At 39.0% G+C, this 21,466-nt stretch overlaps 2 protein-coding genes across 3 annotated transcripts in view; both read right to left on the bottom strand.

Annotated features, from left to right (window-relative positions):
- Positions 1-673: 673 nt before the first annotated feature.
- LOC120715574 (retinol dehydrogenase 10-A) lies at positions 674-5,075 on the bottom strand. Its single transcript, XM_040002619.1, is given in 6 exon segments — positions 674-898; positions 1,029-1,160; positions 2,406-2,551; positions 2,799-2,897; positions 3,733-3,923; positions 3,926-5,075. Coding segments are annotated over 6 exon segments (918 nt in total). The 5' UTR covers positions 4,155-5,075; the 3' UTR covers positions 674-777.
- Positions 5,076-12,118: 7,043 nt separating this feature from the next.
- Positions 12,119-21,466, bottom strand: part of kcnb1 (potassium voltage-gated channel, Shab-related subfamily, member 1) — a 37,353-nt gene continuing 28,005 nt past the window's right edge. For both annotated transcript variants that reach the window (XM_040002520.1, XM_040002528.1), the window contains exon 3: positions 12,119-19,993. In XM_040002520.1, the coding sequence (XP_039858454.1) occupies positions 18,077-19,993 (1,917 nt within the window). In that variant the 3' untranslated portion in view covers positions 12,119-18,076. The remainder of the gene's footprint in view (positions 19,994-21,466) is intronic.

Below are 21,466 nucleotides of genomic sequence, written 5' to 3'. Positions count from 1 at the left end.
TACACGTGCACTCATACATGCATCATCTGCAAGTGCAGTTTGTCCAGAATTTTCCACTCAAAAGTCCATATTAGCATTCAGTCAGTGGAGCTAAGCATCTTTTTTCTAGAAGGGACAGTTCTTACATATTTTTATATGTAAGTCATACATCATAAATACTAGACACATTATTATTAAAGTTATTATTCTTGGTCTACATAGAGAAAGATTAATAAAATTCCCCTTTTGCAGTGTTACTTACTTTTGCTTGCTTACAGTTTATGATCTTTACAGGAAAACAATGCACCAGACGCGTCGCTTGCTGTGTTCTAACAGCATTTGTAGGTGTTGTTTTAGGTCATTTTATTATATGTGAATATAACAGAGTATAGAGGATTGCATAACAGCTATTAAAGAAGCTTTCCCATTTGGATCAGTGTAGGATTTAATCACTGTTTGGGCATTTCACAGATTTATGGTGAAGACATTTCAAGGGCACTTTACATTTCATATGAGCATTATTGAAATCTTCTTGGAGGCTGATGACTACTTGGCTGAGTTGTCATCCAGTACAGACTTCCAAATGATCAGCCTGAAAATGTAAAGTCTGTTTTATTATATCCATTTGACTGACTCATGGCTGCAGATGGACAATTTGGCCTGTTGTTCACAAAACCCACATTTTTTTCTTTCTTTTTTTTTGTCCTGTCTGATGTATTGTTGACCCTTTGAAATACCTTTGAAGGTATTGTTAACATTTGTACTCCTAAAGTTGTTTCTTTGTGTAAAAATGTATGACTAGGTGACTGCAACAGAGCCATTTGTCACTTGTTTTTTCGTGGTTTCAATAAAGGGGTACATGCACTTGTCAGAACCCATGAAGCGATAAGCGGTCACGTTAGATTCCCATGGCAACAACCTGAAAAAGAACAAAGACAGTAGAAGCTTAAATACCGTAATCAGCTGTTGAAAATGGATAGAAAAGGACATTTTCGAAAAGCATTCATCTTTGTTTAGTATCTGGAAAATGTGAAGGTTGTGAGACTCACGCTCTGAAAAGAACAGGCATGTAGGTGAGGCGAGGGATACACACTAATGGCTGGTTTACCAGGATGGCGTTCATAGCCTGCTCAACACAATACTGGGGCTCCAGAGGGGGCAGGAGCAGTTCCACTTCCTCCCTAACATCAAGGAACATTTAAAATGTCAAGCAACATGAAACATTAGCAATAGACTCATACATAGGTTGTGTCATTGAGTATTTGAGGACATCTTTTTGTCCTGTGAAGCGCAAAATTGTATTGTAAATTGTCCATCATATTTCTATAATGGACCCTCAAAGAATGATCAGTCTGTATGTGTATGTGAGTGAGGTATATTCAGGTCTACAGACTAAACTCTCCTTGTTTGTGTCTAAACTATGATACTCAAAAGAAATTTAGAGTTAGGAGTAAACATGTTAGGATTGTCAGTGACACAGTTTTCATAATTTTTCACATGGCAAGCTACAACTGAAATACAGACCTTTAATTTTTAATAACCAATTAAATTCTCAGTTCAATTCAATTTTCAGTTCAAATGAGTTCCGTTTTATTTATATAGCACCAAATCACAACACCCTTTACTTTTATATTCTAAGGTAAAGACCTTACAGTAATACAAAGAAAACAGGGAAAACCCCAACAATCATATGGTCTCCTATGAGGAAGCGCTTTGGCAACAATGGGAAGGAAAAACTCCCTTTTAACAGGAAGAAACCTCCAGCAGAACCAGGATCAGCGAGTGCCGCGGCCGGTTGGGGGTGAGTGGATGAAGACAGTACACAGACATGCTTTGAGATTAACAGTAACTAATAATTAGATCAAAATTTAGCTCTTGCTGAGGGTGATGAATTGTTCATACTTTCTAGGGAACTCTATATTTTCTCTTTGTTGTAGTCTTCTACATAGATGGATAGAGATAAACCTAAAAAATAAACCTGTGTGTGTTTTATCTTATTTTAATGTTCCTGAGTGTACCAAACTGTTGAGTTGGCCTGTGATGGATTTTTGTTTTGTTTTTAATTTCTCTTTTACTTGTTCACATATATAGCTTCTAGATTCAAAATACTACCTCGAGAGTCAACGCTAGACCTTTTACCATCTAATTAATGGGAAAAAAGGAAAAGAAATAAAGAATTACAGAAAAATAGCCTTGTTGTCTTCAGTGACATTTCCAATTAACAAAAAATAGGGGACTCTGGATAAAAATGGCAGTAATTCCTCAACAGTTAATGCAATGTTTTAGTTAAATGCCTTGATTTAAGGTTGAGTCTGCACTCTTGTCACATCGTCATTGTTTCATGAAAGAGAGCCAAATTTATGAAAATTGTTTCACTCACCATAGTTTTTGGACCTTAACTGTATATGATTATTATGTTGGCATACCTTATCTTGCAGCCTTCAAACATGCCCGTGTCCACGATGTAGGGACACACAAGGGTTGTCTTCACTCCTTCTACCTCCTCAGACAGCAGCTCGTGGGCCAGAGACTCATGGAAGCCCACTGCAGCAAACTTGCTGGCACAGTAATCCTACCACAAAGAAAATCTATCCATCAGATCTTATTCACGCTGCTTTTAAAGATGCTGAATATTCATTATTTGTGATTTGCCAGCCCTGCTTTGACTGCCAGTGCCGTTATATGCATTTTAATGTGTTACTTGATTTTGGGACTTTGTGAGAGAACAGTGTAAAACACAATAATAAAGCTGCCATATTCTTATTAGTTATATTCTCATATAGACTTATTGTAGCGCTATTTCTCCTGCATTGGCTCACCTCCACACAAGCTGTGCTGAAGAGACCGAGGACGCTGGCAATGGTCACGATGTGTCCGTGATTCTGGGCCTTCATTTGGGGGAGGAAAGCCTTCACTGTCTGAGGCCCACACATCGGAACAACCAGACAAACATGCATTGTCATAGCAGCAAAATGGAATGAGGCAACAAACTGTGCAGTGTTGTTAAATGTGACTTAAATACTGTTCGATGTGTAGGTTATTGTGTGTAGCTTACGTTGCACAAGCACCTCGTTATTAAGAGGATTGACGTCAAAGTTGCTAGTCCATAGGGTGAATGGGATAATGCTCTTGACGCAAAGCAATTTTACATTTCAAGTGTCCCTCAGCGTTTGCACAATAACATGCTCTGTGTACAGCCGACTGTAAAAAGATTATCCAGTATGAAATCCAAAAGAAAGAATTCCAGCTCTCTGACTCTTAGTCGGTAAAAGTTACTGGCCAAAGATGTGCTATGATTTGATTGTGTAATGCGAATTGTCTGTGATGTGCTGCTAAACCGTTCTGCCTTTTGTTCCAGCGTTTGGCATTTTCACAGCTGATTAACTTTCAGCATTTATCTTCTGGATGTGCATGGTTAGTGACCTTGATTGATTTCTGATCCATAGTTTGCAATGATAGTTGCATATTTAGACAGGAACACATTTTCTTTTGACCATACTCATAAAAAACACAGTATTGCTCTGGATAATCAAGTTAGAAAAAAGAAAAGAAAAGAAGCTATGGTAAGCCCCAAAGCTTAGCATCTAAAATTTTGTGATACACTGGCATCTACAAGTATATCCAGCTAACAAGAAAGTTGGAAAGATGAAGTAAATCTGGACTGTTAAACCACTCAAATAAGAAGCTTCATTGCTTCAGATGTGACTGGGGAAATGTCTTCTATACATTTGATTTTAAACATTGAGTTCTTACCCAGAACAGAGCATGACAGTTGACTTTCATAGTCCTCTCAATCAGCTCATCAGGACAGTCTAGGATGCGCTTCCCAGCCACCACTCCAGCATTGTTCACTAGTATTGTAACGTCCCGGCCGAGGTCCTTTCTCATAAGCTCTGCGTTGCGGTACACGTCTTCCCGGCTGGTTACGTCCACTGCGTAGGTGTACGCACCAGCTTGGCTGTCTGCTCATTGGAATTGCTATTAATGTCCCACAGCACCACTTCTGCCCCATGCTTGGTGAATTCCAGAGCAAAGAGACGGCCCAGGCCACCGCCTGATCCGGTTATGAGCACCAGCTCGCCATCAATGGGCTTGGTGCGTGGAGGCAAGATAACCCGCAAAGAATTTCTCAGGATGAAGTAAATGACATCCAGCAGCATCATCTGGAGGTCCATTAGAAGATCATTTTGGTTTGTTTGTTTTTTTGTTTTTTTTTACCCTACAGAAGCTCAGACTTTACCCCTGTTACCTGAAAAGGTGTATTTTCCTACCTGTCCTACAACCAAGCTGGTGCTTTCCTCCTCCTGTGACCCTCAGTCTTCAACTGTGGCTGTTTTAAATACTCTCCTCCCAGATTAGAGGAAATAACTTGAGCTCCTAAGCTGTAAATGTATGAATTATTATAGATGAAAAATGTGGACCAACAGCTTTGCAGCGAGTTCAGGTTTAACCTTTTAAAGTTCACAGCTGACAAATACTAACAGATGCACCTCAGTAAATACTTTGAATACTGTATGTAAAATATCTTTTTTTTTTTATGTATGCATACAGTAACATTGGCTGAAAGTGAGAGGTGGTGAGGCACTGCTTTAAATGATGGAGACAAATTATTAAATGGATAATAGGGACAGGTGATTTTTCATCATTAGTTCACATTAATACAGAGCTCCATTAATATAGCTTTCAGGCAAAGTGATCAGTAATTAAATTGTATCCTAATAAATATTTGTGATGGGGAAACAAGAAGCTCGGTTAATGAGCTTTTCAGTTCCACCTGTACCCGAGTCAAGCAACCTGAAAGATTAGTGCGGCGTAGTTAGCATTTTTGAAATAATACAGATTTAACCAAACAAGAAAGAAGAGCTTACTGAAAGTCCAGGAACATATTCTAAACCCTCTAAACTCCCACAGATCTTAGACAAAAGGACAGCAGTGGCTCTGAGGGTTAGTTACAGTTACCTCGCAAGATAGATCTTAATTTGGTTCAGTGAAGGGATACGATTCAGTGATAAGATTTGGTCCCAGCTCTACAGCTGCTCAGTAGAGCAGCAAGAATCATATTAAATGAGAACATAAGGAGATTATGTCTATGAACTATAAATCCCTGCACTCTTACTTATATCCCATGAAGTCTGCTTGCTGTGTATCACGTTCTTGTTTTCTAGGTGAACAGTGCAAGCCTTGTTTACTTTCAGCATTGGCATGTGAGCCACTTTTATCAACCAATAGCAGTTTTAACCCATTTCTTTTCAATTTTTTTATAGGTAATGTTAATATATGTATTTTTATAGGATTTACAAAGAACATTTACTTACCATGAGGCAATGCATATTCCACAGCAGTGCTTTAGTTGTGATGGATGACCCCAGTTTGAATCTATGCATAATTTGCTCTCATATTGAAATGTGAATTAAAGAGGTGGTGGGGGGTAAATTATGAAACAAAATTAAGGTAAGATAAAATCCATGTGCATGTGTTTCTACATCAAATTCTTTTTTAAACAGCAAATCTGCTTTTTAAGCTGATACTAGTTTGTGTCTAACAAGCATTTAACATGTTAAATTCTGTCAAGTGTGCTGGTTTAGCAATCCAGTACAGAGCTGTGTATCATTGCTTGCTTCCTCTGGTGGACATGCATGGATAACGATACATTTTCTAACAGTATTCAGCACCCTTACTGTTGTGAGCCATTTAAAACTGGGCTGTTTCAATATTTTGTGAACTGCAAATAAACCTTTGAATATAATATATTTTAGCACAAACTGAGTAAAGCAGATTTTGTTCCCCGTTGTGAAATGGAGACAAATATAATGAAGTAATAACCGGTTGGCATTTACAGGATGAATGACCATAACAAGCAAAACCTGTTTCATGGGTTTCTCCATGCTGACGTTAGACAGGTTGAGTCAAGTCAGTATATTTACAGAGCACATGTCAAAACCGGAAATGATGACCAGTCGGGTTTTTACAGGGTGGCAACATTGAGATGTTGTTTATTTCATAATTACTATCCTAATAAGTAGAGTAATATAAAAATCACTATGAAAATAATTTATTAATAATTTATTAAAATGATCAGAGCAAAGTACTTTCCTCCTTTGTGATTTCTTATTTTTTTGCATATTTATCACACTTAGCTCTTTCACACCAAACCAATTTAATATTAGACAAAGATAACCGGAATAAACACAAAATGCTGTTTTTAAATGATGATTTAATTTATTACGAGAAAAAAGATATCCAAGCCTACCTGGATTGTGGCCGACCTACAAAAAATGACCTCCAAGAGCACATTAGTTTAATTTTGAATGGATTTTTTATGCTAAAAAAACTCCAATGTGTAAGAATTAAAACAATTCTGCAAAGAAGAGTGGGCCAAAATTCCCTCACAGTGATGTAAAAGACTCATTGCCAGCTATCGGAAACACTTGACTGTAGTTCTTGCTGCTAAGGGTGGCAACGACCATTTAATAGGTTTAGGGAGCAAATGGTTTTCCACATAGAGCCAGGTAGGTTTGAATAGCTTTTCTATAACCTATAACAAATAAAATAATCATTTAAAAACTGCATTTTGTTTTCACTCATCTTATCTTTGTCTCATACTATTATTTGTTTGATTATCTGAAACATCTAAATGTGATAACTAAGCCAAAAAAAGTGAAAAAAATCAAGAAGGGAGCAAACGCTTTTTCACAGCACTGTGTGAATAAAATCATAAACTAACTGGAGAAATTGTAACTGACTGAAATCTGCTCTTGTTCCCAAATGGATATCATTTCCTCTTATTTCATTGTGAATCTGACCTTTTGGTCTGAGAAGCATTCTTTAGAAAATAAAACATATTATTTTGAAAATCTTTTAGTTCTGTAATGTGTGTTTTTTATGACACGCATTGCAACGATAATAATACTTATTTGGCCTGGTGCTGTACTCTGTGAGAGCTGTCTCTCTGTTTACTCGAGCAGCAAATAAATGAGGTCATACCTCTGAGAGCTCTGGAGTTTTATGGTTACATATAGAGGAAGTTAGAGTCAAGAAAACAAGAAAAATGAGCCACGCTGTCATGTCTTTGTTTTTCATTACGTTTCCTGTTTCAGTGCAGGGCGAGTCTTAAAGTTGTGGGGTTGTGATTATAAACAATATTTCATGTCCACACATTACCCCTTCCTTCTTCTCTCGCTGTAGCAGCAAATTGGAAATCTGAGTTTAACGATAAGAAGTCTGACAGGACAATAGTCCTACTTTACGCTACCCGAGTGAATAACAGCGACTGGCCTTTTTTCAAAGTCATTCAAAGTATTGCGTAGTACATTAAACTTTTTAAATTTGTTGCTGTGTTGGGTGGAGTTGTGATGTCATTTCCCATAAACACTGTGTGTCACTGATTTTTCTCTTCAAGCGTATTTATTTCTCCTATGCCAAGTGGGTTGTCCTAATGGGGGTCTGAGATGCATCGGCCAGGATCCATCATGAATTAGGACAGGATGGAGATCTGACCGATTATACTACTGTGACCACTGCAGACTGTTGCCAGGACTTTCAAACTGCATCTCCAGGTAGGTATTTTTCAAAAGAGGAATATTATTTTCTCAGTATTTATGAGACTAATGTCTAAATTTTAGGGTTTGTGAATGTTTTACATTATTACAAAGCCAGAAGGCAATGAAGTGTCTGACCCCAGTACATTATGGTGTGCAGTACATAGTACTGTGTATCCAACAATCACCTTTATGTGCTTGTTTCATTTATAATGTTTGGATTTTATGACACTCGAATTGTAACTTGACCTGCAGATGCACGATTCTCTAAATACACTCGTTTTGGTCTTTGCCGCTTTCAGCAATATACTCTTTACCTCAGCAGTGTCCCGTGTGCCGAGTGAGTAGACAGAGTGGTCAGCTGTGCTGAGCTCTGCAGCAGGAGCAGGACAATCCTGTAGGAGCCACTCAGTTTATGCAATCCCTGTCCCAGTTTTGAGAAGGGCACTTTCTGTGCAGAGTGCTGTTCCAAGCAAGGACACTGTAAAAACCTACTTTAGTACAAGTGTGTGTAAGTGTGTGTGTGTGTGTGTGGGGGGGGCATACATTTTTTAATTTACTTCTTAAGAAAAAAGGAGCATCTGTAAGTGTGAGGCCTCCTTTTGATTCATATCTAATAATCTCACAACAGGCAAAATTTGAGAAGTTGTGTCATAAATTCCCAAATTAGCAAATTTTGACTCAGAGACAGTTGGCAGGTTTAGAAGCTTTATTGCAGACATAATTTTAATTGTACTGAGCAGAGATATTTTGACAAGATAATTTTTCCAACCCACCTACTGAGACACGGGGAAATGAGTGCGATATATAGAAACAACACACTGAGAGCAAAACTAGGAGAAGAGGTGAGTCAAAAAGGTAAGCAAGAACACATTGCATAAAAAAAAATCTTGTCTAACTAGATCATTGTGTTGCCACTGAGTAGCTGTACAGCCTGGAAAGGAATCGGTGGAAGAATGGATTGTTAAATAGACAGCAAGCTTGATGAGGAAATGGTTAGGTGTGCTTCATGAAGCTCAGTTGGCGTTTGACTGAGGAGATTGCCAGTCCCAGAGGAACAGCGGGACTTACCCACCTGAGAGGAAAGAGAAGTATGGAGGGAAAAGACAGAAAGAGGGGATCCTGACAGATGGATAGGGGGGCTGATACTGCCAAGACCATAACAAGCTACCTGTTTTTAGGAAATCTTTGATGGCTTGCTTTGGCCTTCAGACTGGGCCTTCTAACTGTTACTGTCTCTTATCTTACATCCAGAAATGACAACACTTTTGAGTTTGTAACACATAAACTTGGGTTTCCTCAGACTACAAGTTTGGCTGGAAGCTTGTTCATTTTTATAGGATAGGTCTTCCTTGATCTCACTCCCATTATTTTTGGCCATGCTTTAAAATTCAAAGTGTGCATGTTGGAATTAATGTATGACCATATGTTTGACTTCATGCTTGAACATGTAGCACTTTGTAACGTTTTAAAGTGCTTTACAAATAATGTTTTCTTCTTGTTCTCCACAGCATGTACGTATTTTGAATAAAAACATATGCATTTGATGTGGAACAACCCATCTCCATTATCCCAAAGTTAATATCCAAATTGAGGGTGTGCTACTTAACCCTTTAAAGTCAAATGTTCATTTTTACTTTCTTTTTAAAAACAAATGTCAAATTCCTGTAATTATTTCATGGTACAGTCTGTACAGAGTTAACACTTATCTGGATGTAGGGTGAAAAAAAAAAAGGCAATTTTTGAAATTTGCCAAAATAAAGACGTTTTCAGGGGTAAACTGCAACAGCTGGTATTTGTGACAACCATTCTGTAGTGTCTGTAATGAAAAACAAAATATCACCAGTTCCCTTTGAAGAATTATATTTGACCAAGATAATACCTAACACATCAAACGTAAGGTATGATCTATATGTTTATTATTATGTGTATTGTCATTTCATATGTATCAGTAAAAGTCTTGCAAATTACAGACTGTAGTCATTTTATATATGCTACACTAGCATTAAAGCACTCATATGAGAAACATTTTTGGTTATCATCATATTGGAAAGGAAAAGTGGGAAGAAGCTACTACATAGTGCAGGATTTGTTTTATAGCCTAGTTTCAGTATACTGCATGTAGTATAAATGACAGACAATGGCGTGTACAAGTCAAAACAATCAAACAGAAATTACTTCATTTGCAGGTCCACTCATGTAAAATTTCCTAGCACAATGTAAAAGGGTTAAAAGCGTATTTGAACATATGGTGCTACTAATGTTCTTATCATAAATGCTTTTGCTGTAGTTCTAGCAGTTATTACCCTGTGTGACTATGGCAACGCTGGCAAGAGAGAGGTGTCCCTCACAGCAGCAATGTGATAGGTTAACACTTAGAGACAACCTAGGAAAATATGAAATTATACTCTTTAGCTTTTTCACTGTATATTTTTTTGTTAACTGCGTGCACATGTGCGGACCTGTGTGCATGTCTGTGTCTGTTTGTATAAAATAGGCAATGTGTCCACTTTCGGTTGACCTTTCTAACAGAAGGCTGCCAGCAGAGTAAGGGCCCACATACCAGGTGGATGCAGCACTTGAAGGAGGGGCACCGTGTGTGTCGTGTGCCAGCCACCTGCTGGTGCTGCCGGACGAAACACGAAGAGGAAAACAACACGGATAGGCTGAAGACAGTTTAAGTATTTTGCATGGAAACATCAAAGCTAATTGTCTGCTTTGTTTCACCAGGATGTGCTTGACAGTCAGCAACACTGAATTTAGATTTGAGTTGTTCAGAAAATATCAATAATCAAGTGAGATAGGTAAGGTATTCAAGAATACCTTACCTATCTCACTTGATTATTGAGTGTTTCGTGACCCATAGACTGTATATAAGAGATGGACTTACAGGTTCCAGATAAAGCTATTAGATGCCCTAAACCTGCATTTCGTCTGAATGCAAAAGCTAATTTAGATTTCATAGAAATCTTTGGTAAAATGACCCTATTGCGTGCTTCAAGTATGACACGTCCATGATGAGTAAGCTCATTTCTAGTTTCAAATTTGACTGAATACAGCATGATAGTTAATCTCTAAACTAAGATCCGGTGTAGGGTTAAACTGATGAATGAAACCGAGTGTTCTTCTAATCGTGCCTAACTTCTGGTTGAAGCATATAAACTAATCATTTTGATGTGAAGGAGAAAAATTTAAGTTCACTACACCAATGTGACCTTTCTGCCACTGCAGAGTTATCTTAAATACTCCTGATCTAATTTCTATTTGAGTCACACTGCACTAGTCCATATCTATTTTTATTTGGTCCATTTGTTGCTAGTGAACAACCACTGCTGGTCCCAAAGCTGGATAAAGGGTTAGGGGTGCATCTGGTGTAAATACAAATAAGGAGATTAATCTGCTGTGGGGAATGAGGGGGCAGTTTACTAATGCCAAAAGTAATTTTAAAAAGTAATTAAAATACATTAACTAAAATTATGATTTAAGAACCCGGTAAATGTTTTCAAATCTTATTTAGGATCAGCCCTAATAACATAAAGACAAGACAATACAAATATTGGTATATTGCATAAAACATAATTTTAAAAAGTCTTCCAAAAACACAAATATTCCTTAATTTAACATACCAGTGAACATACTTACTGTAAACCTGGCTAACATTTATTGTGCATACAGGATCCTGTCCTTATTACCTGCTGGAGCACATAGTTATACATGTATCTGAGCCAATACGTGTGCATCTGCTGATCTGCACGTCTGCATTTTGAGAGGTTCAGGGTTAGCTTAAGTGCAGCTGTACTGTAATGACACAGGTTTTTTGTTTCTTTGTTTTGTTTTTCATCTCAGATTTCTGATCTGAAACTTAACGTTTCAGCCTAATTGGTTAACAGTGACCACTGCCACTAGATGGCAACATTGCTTATCACTTGAGTTTAAGGCAAAGACCTGTGACCACTAAATAATTTCTCCCTTCCCCCCCTGCAGAAGGCAGTCTCTCCAGTGGCAGGCAGTGGGAAACCCTAGATGCAGGGGAGTGTGGAGACGTGTGGGGAGGCTGGAAGCTTGTTCCAGCTCAACAGTCAACAGTTTCCTCTTCATCTAACCTCGTCCTGCTTTCTTCTGATGGCCTGCATTCTGTACATACAACGATCACTTAGATTCCAATTCAGTTTTATTTACATAGCACCAAATTACAACAGTAGTTGCCTCAAGGCTCTTTATATTGTAAGGTAAAGACCCTACAATCAAACGACCCCCTTTGAGCAAGCACTTGGCGACATTGGGAAGGAAAAACTCCCTTTTAATAGGAAGAAACCTCCAGCAGGCTCAGGGAGGGGCCTGAGCCTGTATAAGCACACAGTGAAAGAGTGAGTGAGTGAAGAAGAAGCAGTCTACTGCAGTGTGACTAAAGGAGGATTCAGGGTCACCTGATCCACCCAGCCAGAATAATGGTTACTAAACCTGTTTATATGAATAGTGCTGATCAATGCACAACTGTAGCTTTCTCAAACAGCTTAGTATAATTTTCGATATGTCAGAAAATAACATTAGTTGAACTATTATGTGCTGGAAACAGTGAAATCAAAGCCAACAATTCTTAATCAAAATGTAAAGTGATCTGATTTATTTCATTTTTGATTCATTTAAGGGAAACGTTGCTTTTTATTAAGAAATAAAAATATCTTGGGACACTGAGACACTTTCTTTTAACATGTAAAGTACTGGCTCTGTGTGAATCACAACCAGTTACAACGCCAAAGTTACAACATGCACTGAACAATAGAACATTTATACAGAAACAACAGCATAGAAAGTCAACAGGTAAAAATGTTTTTCTCTTTTTGTTTTTGTTTTACAAAACAGACAGCCTCGGGACCTACAAACAACATTGTATAAGAGCTGGCTAAGGTCATTCAAATATCTTTTTTCAATTCCCTGGAAACAGTGTACTTTACAAAGACTGATGGCTTAGGCAAGGTTGGGGTCAATTCCACTGAGAGGTTAAAATATAGGGAAAAAATAGTTTATGTTTGAATTTGTCCGTTTCTCATGCTTTAATACTGCTTTTTATTATAGCGCCACGTGTGATGTGTCTTGTGCACCACCTTGAATCGACCCCAACCCTGTAATACAGTGTTAGATTCAGAGAATGTGGAATTGGACTACTTGCTAAAGCAGTAGTTCTCACCAGGTTTTGGAAACTATCACGTCCTTGAAAAAGTCCTGTGGGGTTTGAAGAATAAATTAAAGAAATAAGAAAACAAAAGAACGGAAACTCCTTTAACCTCTTTTTTTAAATTTAGCAGCTAGCTCAACAACTCAATTCTCTTTTAGATTTTAACTAAATGCGTAATACTGTACAGCTGGGAGTCATATGGGATGATTAGGAATTGTACTTATAAAAATCTTAGAGAACTTGTGCTCTTAATTTTAATTAGTATCAATAAAGAAGAGGTAAAAGAAGTCACTAGATTGTGTTGTCTTGATAAAGAGTCATGGTTTAGTCCTTTGATTCACATCGGATTGCTCCACAGGGAACCTCGGTGAAATTAAAAGGTCTGCTATACTATTAGATTCAATTAATTTGAATGGCTCCCTTGAAAATGGAGTGGATTTGAGCGTCCAAATAAAATGAAATGAAGCTAAATGTAGAAATGAAAGACACTTTTTTTTACTATTATTATTATGGTGGTATTGTGTCACAGTATCACAGTCTAAATATGAAATCAAACATCAAACTTGATGTTTCTTTGCTCTCTCCTTTCTAAAAGCTTAATTCTAAGAATGCTAGTGTCAGGATTTCAGTACTTGTGTTTGCGCACATGGTTGTGCATTTGCGTAATATTTTTCCAAGATAAATCTCAGGTCTCTACACTAGTGCTTGCTGCCCATTCGTGATATATTGATTGTCATCATTGTTGAGAGATATTTCAGTGAAAAATGGTCCCTGACTACAATAATATAGAAAACCGAAATGATAGGACAGAAGCTCACGTGGTGCTTAAGGAGGGGTTGTGTGAGCTCAATGCCCTTCATATTTCATATTTATCTCTTAATTCACCCTAAAATATTTGTCTGGCTGCTTTTTGTTTTTTCTTGACTCAAGTAACAAAATCAAAATGGACAGTAAGGTATAATCAGGTGAAATAAGCTGAACTGTATTTTTTCTTGTTGAAACTGAAGAAAATAAAATCTGTTTGACTAAATTTGTCATGAATTCCTTTGGGATTTAACCTGTGACTTCAACCTCAGGAAAATGTGAAGAATTACAGACATTTACTGGACAGTATACATGTAGGAACGTAACCAAAGAACATTACCAGAGACCATCTGGATAGTTTTCAATACCCACAGTCAACTGTTGTGCAACAGGATATTTTCTTATAACAAAAATCTATTTAACAGCTGTTTGTGGGTAATTATTGTAATTTTTTAGCATTGTGGGGGATTTTTTTGTTTTTGTTTTTTTGGTACTTCAAATAAAGAAAGACATTAAATTAAAAAAAATATCTACACACACAGGAAAAATGTAAAGGTGTAATACAACGTGAGTCAATGAGATGAAGCTATTCTCAGTACAGTTATCTGCTTAATTATACTAAACATGATTCATAAAATGCTCCTCCCGTATCTCGTTTCCCAGCTATAAATAAAGCTGCACTTCAAAACCATCGACTAAAAATAATCCTATTTTCTCACACAACTCTAATATTTTCTTTGTATTGCAATCTGCATTACTGCTGCATGTTACAGTCAGGACTGTAGATGGAATAGAGAGAAAACAAAAGGCAGGATTCCCCCAGCCCGCACATTCATATTGGAAACAGTTCATTCTTTTCCATTAAGCAGCAACCACACTGCTATAATGCCCCAGCTTTACAGCAGTCTCCCTTTCTCTCTCTCTCTCTCTCTCTCTCACACACACATACACACAGTTCCCTCTGCTTCTCGCAGTGGTTGGTATTCCTTTCACACCTCAGCTCCTCTCACTATGGGAGAGCAATATGAAATGGTCCAACTCTGTGATTAAAACAGGAAGTGAAATCAGGATTTGTGATTAGACTCTAAACTACACTAAACTAAACACTAAAACGATATGCGTCAATCAACTTAGGTTGGATAAATTCTGAAAAAATAGATTTATAATAGTGCAATGCTCTTATTTGCGTGCATCATTTGCCAGTATATTTGTGTCAGGAAAAGACTGAGAAAGATTTTAAAGTTATTCTTTTTTCTTTTGACAGTATATTTTGTTGGCACTGAGGTTCTTTGCTCATCTTGTTAACATTTGTGAAAGATGTGATGACAGAAGGCGTACTGTACCTACTCAAAAGACTTTTAAAGACGTTACAAAAACCTTGTACTTTTGCACTAGAAATTAGATTTCAAGAGATTGTGGAAGGACTCTTGATACTGTAACTCAGCTTATGTTAATGAGTAGAAATCTTGTATATAAAAGATGGACTTAGCTTTAAAGTAAATCCCTTACATAAGTGCTGAAACATTTAATATTTCTGATGTCCAATGGCTGCAAAAGAGAAAGTCTTTCAGAAAGTTATTCCATTGCTCTCTTAGTTTAGGACCATGGTAAATACTTTTCTGTTGAGTTCATGTTTGCAATCCCGTCTTCTAAGTCTTATTAATCATGTTTTTTTCTTTTTATAGGGAGCAGGTGAAAGAGAGCCTGGAGAGGTGGAGGTATGCGCTGGAGAGAAGAGGAATGAAAATCAGTAGAAGCAAGACAAAATACATGTGTGTGAATGCGATGGAGACAGGCGTAACAGTGAAGGTACAACGAGCAGAAGCAGTGAAGGTGGATGAGTTCAAATACCTGGCGTCAACCATTCACAGCAATGGATGGTGAAGAAGAGAAGAGTGCAGGCAGGGTGAAGGTGAGTAACATGGGTGATTTGTGACACCAAAATGTGAAAGACAAGTGTGGAAGCATTGGGAGTGACCAGGATGGACAGGTCAGGCAGGAGGAAAAATGAAGAAGACCACAGAGAAGATTCATAGATGTAGTAAAGAAGGACATGAGAAGAGTTGGCATGGCAGAAAAGAATGCTAGGGACAGGGTGATAATCCTGTGGTGGACTCTTGGTTGATTCTCGTGAAGGAGTCGCTCTCATGACTCATCCAGTGACATCACTACCTGCCTAATCAGTGGCATGCAGTCTGTTGACGTCAGATTTTCAGCTCAACTCAGCTCACTTGGGAACGTACTAAAAATACTGGTGGACACCCCTCAGCCTCCCAGTAGATCCAGATATGGTATAAACTGGAATATCTTAGGTGGGGTCTGTCTGGAGTTATCACATTCATAAGATTTTCAGAAAACTTAATCTCTAAACTTGACCTTGACATTGAGGTCATGACATTCCAACTCGTCTGAGATTTTTGCTAGGTGCACCTACGGTATGAATGTCAACATCGCCTCGTTTTGAGTGGTCGCATTCACAACTTGGGTGACCACACTGCTCGCCCGCCAGTGACAACAATACCATATCAGCCTTTTACGGTTGAAGGGTAAAAAGTACCTGATAACAGGAACCACTGAGTCGAGTCAAACTAACTAGGTACTAGTGGAACAGAGGCTAAAATGCTCCAGGCACCAGTGGCTGATTTCACATTGGCTAAGTCCATGTTTCATATACAATCTGGCGTGTAAAGCAGCACTTAATATATTTTTAAGATCACGAGGACCACTTCTGTTTTGCCTCTCTCACCATCTACAATCTGTATGAAGAGTGCAGCAATTCTTGTTAAGCGACTGGTCCTCACTATACTATGTAGCAGTGTAATCACACAGGCGTACGGAGAATTGTGTCTGCCAATCCAGGGGATAACAGAACATATATTAAAACTGAATTCATGAACATAAATAATAAAGTACAAAGTCCTTATATTATAATGTTAGATTTACACAGTACTCATGAATATGCACAGTGAGGAGTGGCTCAGCTAACATGCAACTACTGTCGCTTTATGGGTTCACGTGTCTCCGTGTGTGATTCGTAAATGTGTGTGAGCATATGTTACATGTAAGTCGACCTTCGCCACTCCAATTAACAAATCACTGCTTAGCTGTTGCCAACATTTGAGGGAAACAGCTATCACCATGGAAACTAAACGTATCTATGGCATCCTGAAAATTGTCTCCAGTACCTGGATGTATAGTTTGCCGGTGTGTGTGTGTGTGCACTCATGCATGAGTTTTATCAGTTCTGGCATTTGCACCCAATTAATGGTAAGCTGGATCTGGTTGCGGATGGTGCTGTTATATATATATATATTTTTTTATCATTTAAGAAACAAAATAGGGGTTGGATAACTCCCCTGCTTTTGCTGTTTTATACACATATCGTTCATGCATTTGTGAACAATTTGGCTGCTTTTATGTTGGTCAAACGAAGGCTGATGCATGCTGAACAACTGCTCTAAACATCATGTCAGTAGGCTAGGAGGATTTCCTTATATATGTTTTTTTTTTTTATTTAGAGATGATGGACAAGCAAATCATCATGTTATTTTATGTTATGAGACTGGGTACACGCATGCTTTCATAATGTGCATTTTATGCAGCAATCAGCATAATTCTTTCTTTTGTTAGCCCATGTCAAAAAGAAACCTCTTGATCCAAAAAAAAAGATTCTGATGTGCTAGGAAATCTATCCGTCATTCGATCATTCACTCTCACCAAGACATGTTAACATGAGTTAGCAAAACACTGTTAACAGGAAAAGTGGTCATTATAATGCATGATGAGCTGGAGCAGCGTCTGTGCCAAAACACTGAACCTCATACAAGATAACTCTTCACATGTGATTATGACACAGCAGACCAGAAATGTACTTATTTCTAATAGGAACTTTCTCTTATCTATAGAAAAATAAATCAGGCTAGACAATCTCAAGAGTGTGTGTACATGAATTATCATTTGGCCATTCATTACTGTTCACTCTCTCTTGCTCTGTCTCTTATAGACACAGGCACACATATAAGCAGACATGCACAACCCTACGAATGTAAATGACTAAGGCCAGGTTTGGGAATGGAGGGCACAAGTAAGTAGCTTATAGGCTTCTAGGTCCTCTCCTGTATCTTCAAGACTACAAAATCAATCGGGACTTAGTTCTGGAAAGTGGCTGCGGGGATTTTTTAGAGATAACCCCCTGCGACTAAAACCATCATTTAGCTGGGTTTCGCACTTATAACTACAGCTTTATTTCTCTGATGACTCTACATCTCTGAACAGACCCATTGGCTACTTGGGATTGCTCTTTTGTTGTGTGTGTGGAATATCTCCTTATAGGAATGAGCTGAAGGAGGGGCAGTGACATTCTTCAATTAAGAAATGTTTTTCTCCCAGAGTATTCACTACACATGTTCACCCAAGGCTTATTGCCCAGTGGCATGCTCAGGTAATTTGTGAAATGTTTTAGCGAGACCGGTTGTCTCGCCTTCCTTTGTCTCTGGCTTGGAGTGTTTTAGCCTTTAAGGTGTCTCTACCAAAAACACTCTGTCCCAAACTTGCTGTTAGTTTTTGCTTCACTTGCACCTCAGAGGCCTTTATCCAAAGTATTTTGACGTCCCCTCTCAGCCTTTGGTCTACGTGTCATCTCTGGTCCTATGTGATTTTCATGAGCTAGCCCACGAATCCCTTCTAGCGGGAACAGACAATTCTGACCCAGCATTTTCTGGGCTGCTTCTAAATGGTTAGTGCCCCTCTGGTAATTTATATTAATGCTGCGTTTCGGGCTTGCATCAGCCAGGAGACGCTCAGAGGGACTGGTGTCAGACATGTCACGGAGGTGCTCATCATCGTCTGTATCGGCATCAATGTACTTGCTGATGGAGGAGTCATGGAAGGTGAAGACAGTTGGGGCCAGGGGAGTGCCTTCTGGAGACTTTGGTGGGGTCCTGCTGCTGGCAGTAGTGTACGCAGAGGTTTCGGGGCTTAACAGAGAGTGGTCTGACACAACTGAGCTGTCTGAAAGTGGGGAAAGTCCTGATTCCCCGTCGCTGCGGCAGCCTCCTTTGGGAATAAGGCTTTTTGAGGAGATTCCAGAAAAGAAAAATTTCCTTGTGCTGTCCGTCTTTGTGACAGACACAGGGGTCAGCATGGGCTCACGGTCCCCTGTTGTTTGCTGGCCAGTTTTTGTATTGGTGTGCTGGGACAATGCTGTCGCTGGACTGTATGAGAAGCGGTTGCTTTCCTGAAGACCAAGATCTATTGCAGGACTGTGGGAGAAGCGTGGATTCTCCTGGAAGTCTGTTGCACAACTAATGTAGCTGTCAATGCTGGATAAGCTTTTCATGTCTCCAACTCCATCCCTGGTTCCTAGGGCTTGTTGACCATGGTCATGTATAGCCCCCAGCTCTATCTCATCCCTCTGTTTACCAACTCTGGAGGCCCTTTCTTTAGCATTGAGGTTGGGTTGTGACTGTGTCTTTGCCATCTGGTTGTACATCTCTTCTAGTTTCTGAACATTTAACCTCTGGGGACTGGTGGCTCGGGCCTTGCTGGGAGAGCCTAACTCCTGGGCATTGAAAGAACGATTTGAGCTTGTCTCTGATGCAGCCCTCTTGGGAGTCCATTTCCAGCGGCTGGGTGAGAGGTGGTTGTCATGAGGCCTCTCGCTCTTCTCCACCACCACATCCATCAGCTCTGCACTACGTGCAAATGCTTCTTTCAAGTTCATTGAGACAATGCTGCCATTTCTCTTTGCCCTTTCTAAGGCTTCTCTTCTTTTAAGGGCCTTTTCTTGCCTCTTCTGTTCCTTATAGAATTCAGAAAAGTTATTTACAATAATAGGAATAGGTAGAGCGATCACAAGTACTCCAGCTATGCAGCATAACCCCCCGACAATCTTTCCCAAGAGAGTTTTGGGGTAGATGTCACCATAGCCCACTGTGGTCATAGTAATTGTAGCCCACCAGAAAGAAGCTGGAATGCTTTTAAACTTTGTATCCTCTTCATCCTTCTCAGCAAAAAATACCAGACTGGAGAAAATCATGATACCCATGGCAAGGAAAAGAATAAGTAGGCCCAACTCATTGTAACTCCTCCTAAGGGTAAAACCCAGAGACTGAAGACCTGTAGAGTGACGAGCCAGTTTCAAGATACGTAGAATACGCATGATCCTAAAAATCTGAACCACACGCCGAACATTTTGAAACTGTAATACACTCTTGTTGGATTCTGTCAGGAAAATGGTGACGTAGTAGGGCAGGATGGCCAACAAGTCAATAACATTTAGAGGACCCTTAAAGAACTTCCATTTATTCGGGGAGGAGAGGAAACGGAGCAGGTATTCCATGGTAAACCAGGCAATGCAGACAGCCTCCACGTGGGCAAGTTGAGGGTTGTCTGTGGATTGGCCAAACTCATCTGTATCCTGTAGCTCTGGTAGGGTGTTCAGAGACAGGGCAATGGTGGAAAGCACGATGAAGAGGATGGAGATGATGGCGAGTATCTGAAAGACAAAATTAGTCAATATGAGATTTTATGCATCAGAGAATGGCTTATAGTAATTAAAACTTTGGTCACTTGAGAGGTTTTGTTGCAGACTTTGAAGACACTCAGCGAGCTCAAGATGTTGGGAACAGCAAACCTGCTAAAAACCTTGAAAACTGCACTCAGGTGTATTTAGAAGAAGTTGTAGTATTTTAAAGACAAAACAAATTTGGTATAATTTACCTTTTTCTATTTACAGCTTTGTGTACGATGTTGCATGAAAAACATTCTTTCGCCTTAATGACTTAAACTTGAAGTTGAAAGCTGCATTAAGTGGAAACTATGAAATTGAAATCATCGTCAAGTGTGCACTTTAGCATACTTTTATTACCTGATCACATAATTAAGCTATATGCAAGTAATTAAACTATAACAGTTTAAATAAACCTTCTATAAATGCTTGACTGACAGTGTGACTGCCTGAGAGCTAATGGATTAGACAAACTTGGACCACTTATTTATTCATAACTCACTTATCAGGCTGATCCACATGAGTGAGTGTGCTTGAGTGGACAATTATGTTTAGCACCAATCAACAAAAACAAAAGTATCACAGCAACACATATCAGACTCACTGAATAATTTTCTAAAACATAAAACTGGGAACTGGGTAAAACAGTGAATGCTTATTTTTGGTGTAGAAAGTTTTTTTTAAATGATATTTTATGACATTTTCCTGGAGGTTGGACAGAGCCCTCGAGAGCTCAAATGGGCTCTTGAGCACTTACCCCTGCGCTGAAATTGTCATGTTAAGATAATTAAGATGAGCCTACCATTATCACAGAGTGCTGAACCTACATGCTAGCCATGAAATCAGTGACTAAGTGAAAGGCTTCGGTGCTCTCTATTTAAAAGTAGGATAAGGGTAAAACATAATCCACATGTAGTTTTACACTCCCATTTTCTCCCATTATGGTCTCTCTAGAATTACTGAGGAGAGACCTCTCACTCGCCGTCACTTGACACCATCATGTAATGAAAATGAACCTGCAATAACCACATAGGAGCAGAATGTCCCCAGAATCTACTGCACTTGATGATGCTGATGATTCACTTTACGCAGTACACAGAACTGGGAAGTCTGTCAAAAAACAGCACCCTGACACACACACACACACACGCTACCCCACCCACTCTCCACCAATCATGCTAACAAGCACGTACGTGGTGGCAGACTACACCTCTCTGAGCACTGACAGCACCCCCATCAACCAGGATTCATTGTGTAAACAAAAAAATGGTTGCGTTTGCTTTGAAGTATGTTATTCTTGAGTTTGTTTGATCTGAGTAAATGACTGCGTAATGTTGTATGAAAAATACTTGAGAAAATGTTGCAGTGCCATCCAGCTTGCGATATACCATCAAGTCCAGCTCACACACACACACACACACACACAAAATAGCTAGAATGATTTTACATCTAACTTTGTAG

This window comes from Simochromis diagramma, unplaced genomic scaffold, assembly GCF_900408965.1.
Source record: "Simochromis diagramma unplaced genomic scaffold, fSimDia1.1 OVJJ01000320.1, whole genome shotgun sequence".
NCBI lineage: Eukaryota > Metazoa > Chordata > Actinopteri > Cichliformes > Cichlidae > Simochromis > Simochromis diagramma.
Note: the sequence above shows the minus strand (reverse complement) of the source record. Positions and strands in the feature narration are given on the sequence as shown.